General features: G+C 41.3%; 1 protein-coding gene across 2 annotated transcripts in view; it reads right to left on the bottom strand.

Annotated features, from left to right (window-relative positions):
- ASIC1 (acid sensing ion channel subunit 1) overlaps window positions 1–13,939 on the bottom strand; it is a 381,935-nt gene that overhangs the window by 72,650 nt on the left and 295,346 nt on the right. For both annotated transcript variants that reach the window (XM_077484304.1, XM_077484305.1), the window contains 4 exons: window positions 10,358–10,508; window positions 10,152–10,279; window positions 3,430–3,580; window positions 4–60 (listed from right to left, as the gene is read on the bottom strand). In XM_077484304.1, the coding sequence (XP_077340430.1) occupies window positions 4–60; window positions 3,430–3,580; window positions 10,152–10,279; window positions 10,358–10,508 (487 nt within the window). The remainder of the gene's footprint in view (window positions 1–3; window positions 61–3,429; window positions 3,581–10,151; window positions 10,280–10,357; window positions 10,509–13,939) is intronic.

The following is a 13,939-nucleotide window of genomic DNA, read 5'->3' on the forward strand; positions in this document are numbered from 1 at the left end:
CACCTAGTGCTGGGTCTGCGCACTCCTTGTATAACTCTGGTGTACAGTAAGCCGCATCTCCTGAAGGAAAACAGGAATAACAATAAGGTGTCTTGCAAACAAAAAAAGTTACGTTTTGAGCATTTTTTTTTTTTTTTTTTTTTACGGATCTGAACACTGGTGCATTGTTGTCTATGGGACTATGCACACAACTGCTTGAAGATCTGTAATGCAGCGATGTGTTCAGTGCCATTAAAAAAGCAAATGTTACATTTCACTGCAGTCATTACTATGCATACATTTGTATGCACAAGTGTATACAAGTGTATGTGTATAAGTTGCCGGACTGCACTAGAAGAGGATGAATAAGAATTTTACGAGTGTATATGTATATGCATACGAGCATTCGTGCACCTGTACATGCGTTTATACAAGGTCTTTATGGGAAATAATTTGTGTTTTTTACTCTATGCCAGCAAGATCCTGCATATAAACATCATTAAATGATTATGTCCTAAACATGTTTCTTTATATTTCTATTCTTAGAGCTTTACATTTAAGATATTCTGTTTTCAGTACTTCTGAGACATAGACCTGGTACAAGCATACAATAAAATATATGGACTATATATATATATATATATATATATATATATATATATATATATATGTGTGTGTTCATATTTGTTTGGGATCAGTGACTCAAAAAGTATTGAAGCCAAAGTATTTTATCTGTTAGACCCTACTGGTCCCCCCGTAATGTTGGTGCCAGAGGAGAGAATCCTGGAGCATGGGGCAGCGAAAGGTGCCCACAGACAAAGACTAGGGGGGTTGATTTTATAAAAGAATAATTTGCATAGCCATTCACCCATTGAAAATGCATGTACGGCTCTGTGTGAGTGGGACAAAAAAATGAATACAAATAGGCTATCTCCTGTGCTATTTGCTTGTAAATAATTGATTTGAAATAGAAAATATCTAATTTGGCCACTAGGTGGCACTAAGGATTTGTGGAAATTCCTATGTTACTTAGCTTCATCTAGTGGCCAAATGTGGCATTTTCCATAAAAATAAAAAAAATATGTCAGTCTGCCCCACATATTACTATCACGCTGTTACCTTACAGTGGTAAGGTAAGCAGCCATTGCACATCGAGGTGCTTTGCACACCGACGAGGACTTTTTATCATTTATTCACACTAAGTTAATTTCTGCACAGAGTGGCACTGGGAGCACAGCACTTTATACATCACACTTTACGTATCTATTTTAAGATTTATGTGTACCTTTGGACTTTATTCTTACACGCTGTTAGCATTGGCACTTCTTAATGCTGGATTAGCTTATACATTATATATTTTATTTGATTGTACACACTCTGAATCGCATTTGAGGTCATTAGATTTCGAGCACTGTGCACTTTATGCTGTATAATATGATCATCTGCACATTTGATGTTTAGTATTATTTTTATGTTTCAATATTAAATTGATACTTGCAAGAGCGTAACACCACGTATTGATTTTTTATATAAGGTAAGTGTGATAGCATAAGCTCTTTTTTTGCAGGGATCTCACTTTGTTTATTTTTTTTACTTGTGGGATGACAGTTTCACATATTAGTAAAATTATTTATACCAAGCTGATTTTAATTTTAATTTTAATACTTACATATTTTAAAGCCCGACTCTAGGAAATCGTAAAAAAAATTCTTGGTTTAGCAGCTAGTATAGGTCAAGGCAAGAGTAAAAGCATTTTACTTACCTGATCCCTTGCTCCCCCAACAGAGAATGCTCCCCTATACTCCAGTGGTGGACTGTCCCTTGGTGTCATCATGTCCAAAGCAAGGCTACAGACTCTGCATTTGTCTTGATGACGTCAAGACCGTAGGCCGGTCATACACGTTTCGAATCTTGGCCAGTTCAGCAGGAACTGGCCAAGATTCAAGCCGTTAAAGAAGAAGTAAACCCTGATGAGTTTACTTCCTCTTTCATTCCCTGCAAAGGTAAAGCATAATGGACTACTATGCATCGCATAGTAGTCCATTATGTGTTACTTACCTGACACAGGAGCCAGCGAAGTCACCGCTGTCCCCTGTAGTCCGCAGCATCCATATTCTCGGTGGGTCTCACTGCTCTGCCGCTGTCATTTGGCGAAGACGCAATGACGTCACTCCCGCGCATGCTCGTGGGAGCCGCCACTCGTGGGAGCCGCCACCGCCACATCTAGGCTTACCTGTAGGTCAAAGTGTGTTGTAAGGATTTACAACCACTTTAATGGGCAGGCTGAATGTACTGAGTTGATCGATCCATCAACTTGGGCCCAACCAGCCTGCCAGATTCTGTGATTCTTGCAAGATATAGCAGCCGCTAGCGATAATCACTGTCTCTACCCCTCGCCCCCCCCCTTTCCCCGCCAGGAGCAGACAATTGCTCGGCAGGAGGGATTTCCCTGTCAGCACCATCTGCATTGAGGGGTGAATCGTGCAGTCTTGCTATTTCAGTCATCAGCTTGTGCTTAACCCTTTACTCTTTGGACATGTATAGTGTGTCCAAAGAGCTGATCTAAATGTGTAGCGCTATATTGCAATAAAAAATGTCACAGTGTAAACCTAAACCTCTATAAATCTTACATATAGTGACACAATATTAACGTGAACCTTATGGACACTAAATATAAAATAATATTCAATAATCAAAAAAAATAAAAAATCACCAGAACAAAGTGAATGTGTATACTATTACTCTATCAAATAAGTCCAAAAAGTCTTTTGGTGTACATTTCTGAAGCTGCACAGTGTTATTCGAATCCATGTAACTTCATAAAAATACGTGAATAGATGAAAAAGGTCATAACATGCGTAGATAAGTGTAGAAATTCAATCCCAAGTGAAGTTCTTTCAAAGCAAGAGGGCACCACCACCACCGTGATAGTGAGGAGGCTTACCAGATCATTTGGACCTGGCGGGGCTTACGCCACCCAAGTCAAACAAACTTTATCAATTGGATGAATCCGGTAAATATAGTCGTATCCCAAAACATTCAATAGCTGCCACCATACACTTCCCAGAGGTCAAATGGGGGGTAAACGTTTAGAGTTTCACACGTAAACCATGAAAGTAAAAAAACTCACATAGCGTAACCCTGTTTAAAATTATTTTTTCCCATAGGGATTGTGAACTAGCAGTGACAATTCTGGTACCCCCCCCCCCCCCACAACATCTTCTCACTGAGAAGTGACAACACTGTGCTGAATTCAGGTGCAGCGCAGCAGCGTTGCCACCCCATCACAGGAAACTGGATGAGGTGGATTTTACTGACCGGATCAACCTTTGCAATGGGACTAAGAGGAAAGTGTAACTGAAAATGCACTTATACATATTTTATTTATTTTCTCTTTTGGGAGGCCACAGTTCTACTTTAGGCAGAAGTATATCGGAGGTCATACAGTACCTGGCATATGCACCATGCGACAGTTACAGTTCTCCACCAAGTAGCGGGTCTCGCAGTCTATCCGACATGCAGAAATACTGAACGTGTCAAAAAATTCCGAGTCCATAGCACTTGATTTACAGTCTCCCCATGGTGGAGGCAGGTATGTCAGCTAGAAGAATCAGAAGAATGACAGACAAGAGAGAGTGGGTGACAGTGCAGAATAGTGCTGATCCAGATTGATGAGGAGAGACAAGCAGATAGACGACAAGCAAACGCTAGATAACCAGGACAAGAAGCTGTAAAAGATTCTGTTTATATGAGGTTTCTCATCAGATTTATCTTGGTGTCACAACCTTTCATGCTGAATCATTTCATCTATCGTTTTTTATATACACGAGATGCAAACAGTGCCTTGCGGGATGATATATCCTAGGTGGGTAATCAAACAAAAGGTCACTGGGATATGGAGCGTTTTCAGTGATAATCTGTGTACTGATATAATGTCAAATGAGTCTAGTCTGCAGTGCGAGATGCAGAGAGGAAGAAGACTGTATTAAAAAAAACACCAATTACAGGTTTAATAAAGGCTCTAAACAACTGCTGATGTGAAAGGCAAAAGTTGCCCAAAGACATAGGCTACAGGGTGGATTTATAAAAGAATTTGCATAGTCATTCACCCAGTGAAAATAACAACTGCTACATCCTGTGCTATTTGATTGTAAATAGTTGATTTGGAATAGAAAATAGCTAATGTGGCCACTAGATGGCATTTCAATTGATAAGAATAGGCTCCATCCTTTGCTATTTGATTGTAAATAGTAAATAGTTGATTTGAAATAGAAACTACCTAATTTGGCCACTAGATGGCATTTCAAATGGTACGAATAGGCTCCATCCTGTGCTTTTTGATTGTAAATAGTTGACTTGAAATAGAAACTACCTCATTTGGCCACTAGATGGCATTTCAACTGATATGAATAGGCTCCATCCTGTGCTATTTGATTGTAAATAGTTGATTTAAAATAGAAAATACCTAATTTTTCCACTAGATGGCATTTCAATTGATATGGATAGGCTCCATCCTGTGCTATTTGATTCTAAATAGTTAATTTGAAATAGAAAATACCTAATTTGGCCACTAGATGGCATTTCAATTGATACAAATAGGCTCCATCCTGTGCTATTTGATTGTAAATAGTTGATTTGAAATAGAAACTACCTAATTTGGCCATTAGATGGCATTTCAATTGATACGAATAGGCTACATCCTGTGCTTTTTGATTGTAAATAGTTGATTTGAAATCGAAACTACCTAATTTGGCCACTAGATGGCATTTCAACTGATATGAATAGGCTCCATCCTGTGCTATTTGATTGTAAATAGTTGATTTGAAATAGAAAATAGCTAATTTTTCCACTAGATGGCATTTCAATTGATACAAATAGGCTACATCCTTTGCTATTTGATTGTAAATAGTTGATATGAAATAGAAAATACCTAATTTGGCCACTAGATGGCAATTCAATTGATACGATTAGGCTCCATCCTGTGCTATTTGATTGTAAATAGTTGATTTGAAATAAAAAATACCTAATTTTGCCACTAGATGGCATTTCAAGTGATACGAATAGGCTACATCCTGTGCTATTTGATTGTAAATAGTTGATTTGAAATTGAAAAAAACTAATTTGGCCACTAGATGGCATTTCAACTGATATGAATAGGCTCCATCCTGTGCTATTTGATTGTAAATAGTTGATTTGAAATAGAAACTACCTAATTTGGCCACTAGATGGCATTTCAATTGATACGAATAGGCTACATCCTGTGCTATTTGATTGTAAATAGTTTACTTGAAATAGAAACTACCTCATTTGGCCACTAGATGGCATTTCAACTGATATGAATAGGCTCCATCCTGTGCTATTTGATTGTAAATAGTTGATTTGAAATAGAAAATATCTAATTTGGCCACTAGATGGCATTTCAAGTGATACGAACAGGCTACATCCTGTGCTATTTGATTGTAAATAGTTGATTTGAAATAGAAAATACCTAATTTGGCCACTAGATGGCATTTCAACTGATACGATTAGGCTCCATCCTGTGCTATTTGATTGTAAATAGTTGATTTTAAATAGAAACTACCTAATTTGGCCACTAGATGGCATTTCAATTGCTACAAATAGGCTATTATTTGCCTGTGCTATTTGACTACATTACACTCTCCCTTCAGCTACAGAGGCAATGATCTGGCGACTATATATGTGGTGATACTTTGCTTCAGCAGGAATTATATCTGCTCTGCAAGTGGCCTACAACTGTGTGCAATGCACATTGTTGTGGCTCGCTGGTATGGGGTCCAAGGGGTTAAGTGAAGAGGAGATACAATGCCTCCTCACTGCCTGGTGGTTGTAATACTCAGACATGAAATATGAACAAAGTATGTCCCTCTACAGTGTGTACAAACCAGAGCACTAAGGAGTTCATTTACTAAAGGCAATGTTAATGTTTGTGACTGTGCACGTTGTACTCTGCAAGTGTTGTTGCTTCAGAGCTTAGTAAATGAGGTAAAGCTTCACTTTACAAAGAATATCCAATCACGTGCAAGGAAAAAAAAAAACACAAAACAGCATTTTTGTTTGCACATGATTGCATAATGGAGGTCAGCAGAGCTCTCCCTCATTTACTAAGCTCTGGAGCTTGGCCCTTGCATAGAACAACTGCACTTTCAAAAGTGCACAGTCTATTTGCCTTTAGTAAATCAACCCCAAAGTGTAATTTCTGTCTGCTGCTTCGTTCCCCTGCTATCTGCATGAGTTACTTCTGACAAGATCTCCTGACACCAACAGAAAGATGGTGACAGGGGAGGGGCCTCCAGCTGATTGACAGCCTCAGCTCATAGACAGTTCAAATCTCGGCCAGGATCAGGAACCGGCTGAGATTCAAACAATATGTGGGCAGGCTGAATGTAGCAAGCTGATCGATCACAGACATTCCAAGTCTCCCACACCTACAAGCGCCTCCCGACCCCCCGGGAATGATCAGTGTGGCGGGGAACAGCTGTGAACACTGATTTCCTTTGTATCGGATTTTAAAACGCAAAAAAGCTATAGAGGGAGATCGGTGTTCACGGCTGTCCCTCCCGCCGCACCGATCATTCCCAGCTGTTTCCTGTGTGCCCCTCCCCCGGCCCCCTCCATGTCCTTCTCCGCCCCCCCCCTGTTCTCCTCCGGCCCTGTGTTCTCCTCTGCCCCAGCTGTCCTCCTCCTCCACCACCCGCAGCCGGATCCCCTCCTCTTCTCTACCGCTGGTTGCAGGGGGGGGGGGAAGTCTGTCAGGAATTGGACACAGTGACAAGATCGTTCCATTGATAACTGTTTACTCTGCTAAGTTTATGAATGGACAGGAGCCTCTGTCTTCTGTCCATTCATCTTTAGTGCTGAGAAAAGGACTGGGGAATCTGTGTCCTCAGTCCCTTCATCTGTCTCAAAGGGGAGATGTCAGGGGTCTGTTTAGAAAGCCCCCTAAACAATATAAAAAAAATGATTGTAAAAAAATTCTAGAAAATGAAAAAGTGTAAAAAAATAAAATAAAAAACTACTGACACCACTCTCCCCAGCCCTACCAACACTGTCCACTGCTCCAACCCCTCCCCACCCCCCAAAAGCATTGTGAATTTTTTTTTAAAACAAATGAAATTGTAAAAAAATCAATTATTAAAAATAAAAAAAACGACTGAAACTGTCCACTGCCACATACCCCCCACCCCCTTCCCCAGAAGCACTGTGAAAAAAATATAAAAAGTGATTTAAAAGATCTTTTGCCGCGGGGGGTTGCAGACGCGAAGCGCCACCTTCCTAATATGAGTTTGCCACCTCCCTGAAGTGAGTTTTTGCAGGCTGGGATGTCTGCAGTCAGCTTCGGTACAAGCAGCCTGGCGGATTTTACATATGATTTGTCACTAGCGACTGCTATAGCCGCTAGCAATAATCACTGTCTTCTCCTGGTGGGGGCAGCATTACTCGCCCCCTTACCAGGAAAATACATCTGTGGTTGCAGGAAAGAAATTTGCTCCATGTATAGCCTGCCAAAACATCAGCTCTCCATCCCTTTTTTCTGACGTCTCAGACAAGCTGTACAAATGATGGACTTTGAACAGATGTAGAGAAGCGAAGACTGCAGATAAACAAGTACAACCTATGTAGGAGAATTTGTTTATCACCTGCGAAGATTCCCTTCATTGGGTATATGTAAGGACTTACAACCACTCCTAATTCTTTATTGTATATACATTAGCCATTATCTGCATTTGATATTTGCAGCAACCAGCCATTTCACTCTAGAAAATGAAGACCCCCATTGTGATTCCTATGTGCTGCTAATAGGAATTAGCTGTACTGTAAGCAAGGCAAAATCTCAGATCCAAAATGTAAATGAACATATTTAGTAATGATAAATAACTATCTTTAATTTACATTTGCTGGTCATCTCTTACTTTAAGATTTAAAAAATGTGTAAAGAGCTATAACTATACCGGAGAAATAGAGGAGGCAGACCATCCTCTATAGGCATTCTGATAATATTTACTGCTGATTTCAGCAGAATATGTCAGAACAGGGACTCATATTCATTAACTATAGCTGACACGTACATAGCTGCAGCTACATGCATGTGTATGTGCCGTGTGACATTGCGGGCAGAATTTAGCGCTTTTGCCCCTGGGCCCTATTTCTGTTTCTCTCAATGATCCCTCCTCCAATGTCATAGCTCTCCATGGTTCTGACCTTTTCTGAGTCTCAAGTATCTGACGTATTATATCACATTGTAAGCCTGCTATTTAAAAAAATAAATAATGGTCTATAAACAGAATACAAATACGAGAATCTACTATGTTGCCAAAAGTCAGACTCCGCAATTTAAAGGAATCTCCTGTACTCCTGTCCTTACCTGTAATGCTGAGCTGTATACTCCTGACCTGTGAATGCTGCACTATATACTCCTGTCCTTACCTGCAATGCTGAGCTATATAATCCTGACCTGTGAATGCTGCACTATATACTCCTGTCCTTACCTGCAATGCTGAGCTATATAATCCTGACCTGTGAATGCTGCACTATATACTCCTGTCCTCACCTGCAATGCTGAGCTATATAATCCTGACCTGTGAATGCTGCACTATATACTCCTGTCCTTACCTGTAATGCTGAGCTATATAATCCTGACCTGTGAATGCTGCACTATATACTCCTGTCCTTACCTGCAATGCTGAGCTATATAATCCTGACCTGTGAATGCTGCACTATATACTCCTGTCCTTACCTGTAATGCTGAGCTATATAATCGTGACCTGTGAATGCTGCACTATATACTCCTGTCCTTACTTAGGGGTTAACATTAGGGGTGATCAAAGGGTTATCTGTGTGCCTAACCAGTGTTTGTGCACTGTGTGGGAGGTGCTTTTACAAATGGAAGGCATGGATCGGCGTTTCTGCTTTGCATGAACACAGGATCCATGCCTTCTGTACTGACAGAATGCCAATCTGCTCTGTCTATGTAAACAAGGCAGATTGCTATTCTGTCAGTACAGAAGGCATGGCATGGATGCCTCTGTAACAGATGATTGGTGGGTGCTGGTGGACATGGAGTCCACGGTACCCGTGGATCAGCTCCTGCTGTGCATGATGACAGCGGGAGCGAGCCGCTGCCGGCAAACATTCGCACCTGCAGAGCAGAATCACATATATATACATGATCCTGCATATATATACATGATCCTGCATATATATACATGCTATAGGGTGGTCAGCAAGTGGTTAATATTAAATGTATTTTTAGTGTCAGTACCAGAATCTTGTCTTGATACCAGCCTTCAGTAATTAGTTCTAGAAGAGGGATGGGTAATGCTAGGGGGTTGATGCACTAATGGTAGATAGACTGTTTATTTTGCAATTGCTAAGGGAAGTTACTCTGAGCTTAGTAAATGCGGTGAAGCTCTGCCGACTTCCATCATCCAATCATGTGCAAGCAAAATCATGTGCAAATCCTTGCATTAAGTTAAGAGAAGATTCCCTTTGCAAAGCAAACAGCCTATTTGCCTTTAGCAAATTAACCCCTAGGAGTCATTCAAGTGCTGCATGCTCATGTGCTGGCATGGAACATTTTGACGGCTCACGTTCACCTTAAATTGCATTTCCACTTTTGCTGCTAATTTGGGATAACACCTACTTTATATTTGTTACATGTCACATAGCATACCTAAAAAAAAAAAAAAAAAAAAAGTTAAAATTGCATCTTTCCTTCTTTAAATGCTTTATTCTGGACCCTCCAGTAAGAAAAAAAATCCTGAGTGGTTCTCTTTGTTTATGAGGGGAGCTGTATATGCCATAATTAATCCTGTCTGTACTGGTAACTTCATTACCAAATGTAACTAGATTTGAATACTGTTTGTCCTAAGAAAGAGTTAAGGTATAGATGCTGGGCTCCTTATAATGATGTTAATGATGACAGAGTTGGGTCAAGCTCGCTATAACATTGTTCAAAAAACCTCGCAGTCAGCAGCCATGACACTTTCTCCTGAGAAACATCTAAAAGGTAAGAAATATTTAAGAAAAACATGTTTAGCGATGCCGTGTCAATGGGAACACATAACAAACGTATAATAGAGCTTTCTAAAAATTTGGTTTCAAAAGTGGAAATATGCTTTAACTACCTATAAGAAACTGTAGGGTATACATACTCGTTGTTCCTGGCAAGACACAAACGTCTGGAATCCCGGAGCCACACCAAATCCAAGCTGGTCTATGAAGGGAGGCTCATCCTGACTATGAATCTGGACTTTGATTCCAGCTTCAAAGGATGTCTCATCTGCAATATGGAGACCAAACATTGTCACAACTGTCCATACACAAATACCAGGTAAATAAAGAAAGTGGATCTACCTACCAGTCTCTCCCCAAACTGGTAAGTATTCATCTTGCTGTATATCCAGCATCAGCTCCAATCCATTTCCTGTGCCGCCTTTACTAGTAACTAAAATAGTACGCCCATTCTGGCCCGAGTTAAAAGTGTAGCACTTGCCGTATCTCGTGAAAACCTGTCAGAAAGGACAGAAAAAAAAAAAAGTTATAATCCAAAGTTCATTTCAAGGCCATATAAAAGACAGATTTTATTGTCTCCTGAACAATAATGGAATTCAACACTGGTGTTTACGTCTCCTGTCTACCAGATTTTATATGAAACGAGAGCTGCAAGTCCCTGTATACCTACTTAGACACTGATAAGCAGATTACATTTGGAGTTCTGGTCCCCAAGTAGCTGACATGAAGGATACTTGCTGTTCAAGATCATTCTTAAATAAATTCAGTATGTGTCACAGCACTATGGAAATCAGCATCTCCTCCTATGACTCACATGTGGTTTTTCAGAATCTTTGGATTGAATTCTCAGGCCCTGCCTCTTATCCAACAAGAATGACCTCAGGAGACCTGGCTCCCCCATTTTGAAGTCCTTGAGTATTCCCCTGGCATAAAAGCCAGGTGGCATTTTTCTGCCTTGGGGCCTGAAACTCCTTGGCCCTCCGGACTTGGTCTTTTTCCGATCCCATATTATATTTTCTCTCATTTTCCTCCATTATATTCTTCTATTGTGTTGATTGAAAAACAGTTGGCCCCCAGATTGCAATTTCTCTTGTGACCATATATATACAGTATCTCACAAAAGTGAGTACACCCCTCACATTTTTGTAAATATTTTATTCTATCTTTTCATGTGACAACACAGAAGAAATGACACTTTGCTACAATGTAAAGTAGTGAGTGTACAGCTTGTATATCAGTGTAAATTTGCTGTCCCCTCAAAATAACTCAAAACACAGCCATTAATGTCTAAACTGCTGGCAACAAAAGTGAGTACGTCAAAATTGGGCCCAAGTAGCCATTTTCTCTCCCCAGTGTCATGTGACTCGTTAGTGTTACAAGGTTACAATTATCGCTCTTACTAATACTGGTCACTGGAAGTTCAACATGGTGCCTCATGGCAAAGAACTCTCTGAGGTTCTGAAAAAATTGTTGCTTTACATAAAGATGGCCTACGCTATAAAAAGATTGCCAAGACCCTGAAACTGAGCTGCAGCGCGGTGGCCGAGACCATACAGCGGTTTAACAGGACAGGTTTCACTCAGAACAGGCCTCACCAGGGTCGATCAAAGAAGTTGAGTGCACATGCTCAGCATCATATCCAGAGGTTGTCTTTGGGAAATAGACGTATGAGTGCTGCCAGCATTGCTGCAGAGGTTGAAGGGGTAGGGGGGTCAGCCTGTCAGTGCTCAGACCATACGCCACACACTGCATCAAATTGGTCTGCATGACTGTCATCCCAGAAGGAAGCCTCTTTTAAAGATGAATAAGAAAGCCCGCAAACAGTTTGCTGAAGACGAGCAGACTAAGGACATGGATTACTGGAACCATGTTCTGTGGTCTGATGAGACCAAGATAAACTTATTTGGTTCAGATGGTGTAAAGTGTGTGTGGTGGCAACCAGATGAGGAGTATAAAGACAAGTGTGTCTTGCCTACAGTCAAGAATGGTGGTGGGAGTGTCATGGTCTGGGGCTGCATGAGTGTTGCTGGCACTGGAGAGCTACAGTATATTGAGGAAACCATGAATGCCAACATGTACTGTGATATACTGAAGCAGAGCATGATCCCCTCCCTTCAGAGACTGGGCTGCAGGGCAGTATTCCAACATGATAACGACCCCAAACACACCTCCAAGATGACCACTGCCTTGCTAAAGAAGCTGAGGGTAAAGGTGATGGACTGGCCAAGAATGTCTCCAGACCTAAACCCTATTGAGCATCTGTGGGGCATCCTCAAAAGGAAGGTGGAGGAGGGCAAAGTTTCTAACATCCACTGGTTCTGTGATGTCGTCATGGAGAAGTGGAAGAGGACTCCAGTGGCAACCTGTGAAGCTCTGGTGAACTCCACAAAGGTTAAAGGGGTTGTAAAGGTAAATGTTTTTTCACCTTAATGCATTCTATGCATTAAGGTGAAAAAACATCTGACAGTCCCGGCACCCCCAGCCCCCCCGTTTTACTTACCTCACCCCTTGAAAGTCCCGCGCTCGTCCCCCGACATCCTTTCCACCGTTCAGCCTGGCCGCTGATTGGCTGGAGTGGATGGATGGAAAGCAGCGCAGCCATTGGCTTGCGCTGCTGTCAATCACATCCACTGACGCGGAGCGCCGGGGGGCGGGGCCGTGTGATACAGCGAGCGACTATAGCCGCCGGCTGTATCACGGGAGCGCGTCCGCAGATGCTTCTCACCATGCAAGCTCCCTCGCATGAACGTGAGAAGCACCTGCGGGAGGAAGCCGAGACAGCCGCCGAGGGACCCCAGAAGAGCAGGTTCGGGGCCACTCTGTGCAAAACGAGCTGCACAGTGGAGGTAAGTATAACATGTTTGTTATTTAAAAAAAAATAAAAAATTCACTTTACAATCCCTTTAAGGCAGTGCTGGAAAATAATGGTGGCCACACAAAATATTGACATGAATTTGGACATTTTCACTTAGGGGTGTACTCACTTTTGTTGCCAGCAGTTTAGACATTAATGGCTGTGTGTTGAGTTATTTTGAGGGGACAGCAAATTTACACTGTTATACAAACTGTACGCTCACTACTTTACATTGTAGCAAAGTGTCATTTCTCCAGTGTTGTCACATGAAAAGATATAATAAAATATTTACGAAAATGGGAGGGATGTACTCACTTTTGTGAGATACTGTATATAGAAGTCATTGTTAACTTATTAAAAAGTTCAGATGCCAACTTCTATATGTCTATAGATGGTGTGCTAAATTGGGCCCCTATACCTTGTGTTTGGTGACTGAAGATTACCCATAACAATTTGATAAAAATAATGTTCTTTAGCATAGAACATACACTATTTTAACAAAAGTTTTAGGACACCTGCCTTTACACGGACATGAACTTTAATGGCATCCCAGTCTTAGGCTGGGTTCACACTGCAGCACGGAGCGGATCACAGCAAGGGTCCGGTGCGTCCCTGTTCACTGTTTCAAGTGCGATTTCAGTCTGAGTTTTTGGCTTAATTCAGACCTGAAACGGACCAGAAGATGCATAGGACTTGCACCAGAACAGCTCCGGAGATGTGTGAATCGGCTTCATAGAGAGCCAGTCACAATCTCCTGTCATTCAAATTGGATACAGAGAAACCTGCATCCAATTTGCAATAGTGTGAACCCAGCCTTAGTCCCTAGGCATTCCCATAGACACATCCCTAAACCTTGTGGACGGCCTTCCCAGAAGAGTTGAAGCTGTTATAGCTGCAAAGGGTAGGCCAACTCAATATTGAACCCAACGGACTAAGACTTGGATGCCATTAGGTTCATATATGTGTAAAGGCAGGCATCCCAATTCTTTTGGTAATATAGTGTACATTCCACATTATTAATTATGCTACCAAAATTAGCATGTGCTGTAATTGCCTCTAGCATTGTCCCTGTTT

Source organism: Lithobates pipiens, unplaced genomic scaffold (genome assembly GCF_037356315.1).
Source record: "Lithobates pipiens isolate NorthernLeopardFrog02 unplaced genomic scaffold, aLitPip1_a1.2 Scaffold_16, whole genome shotgun sequence".
In the NCBI taxonomy this organism is placed as follows: Eukaryota; Metazoa; Chordata; class Amphibia; order Anura; family Ranidae; genus Lithobates; species Lithobates pipiens.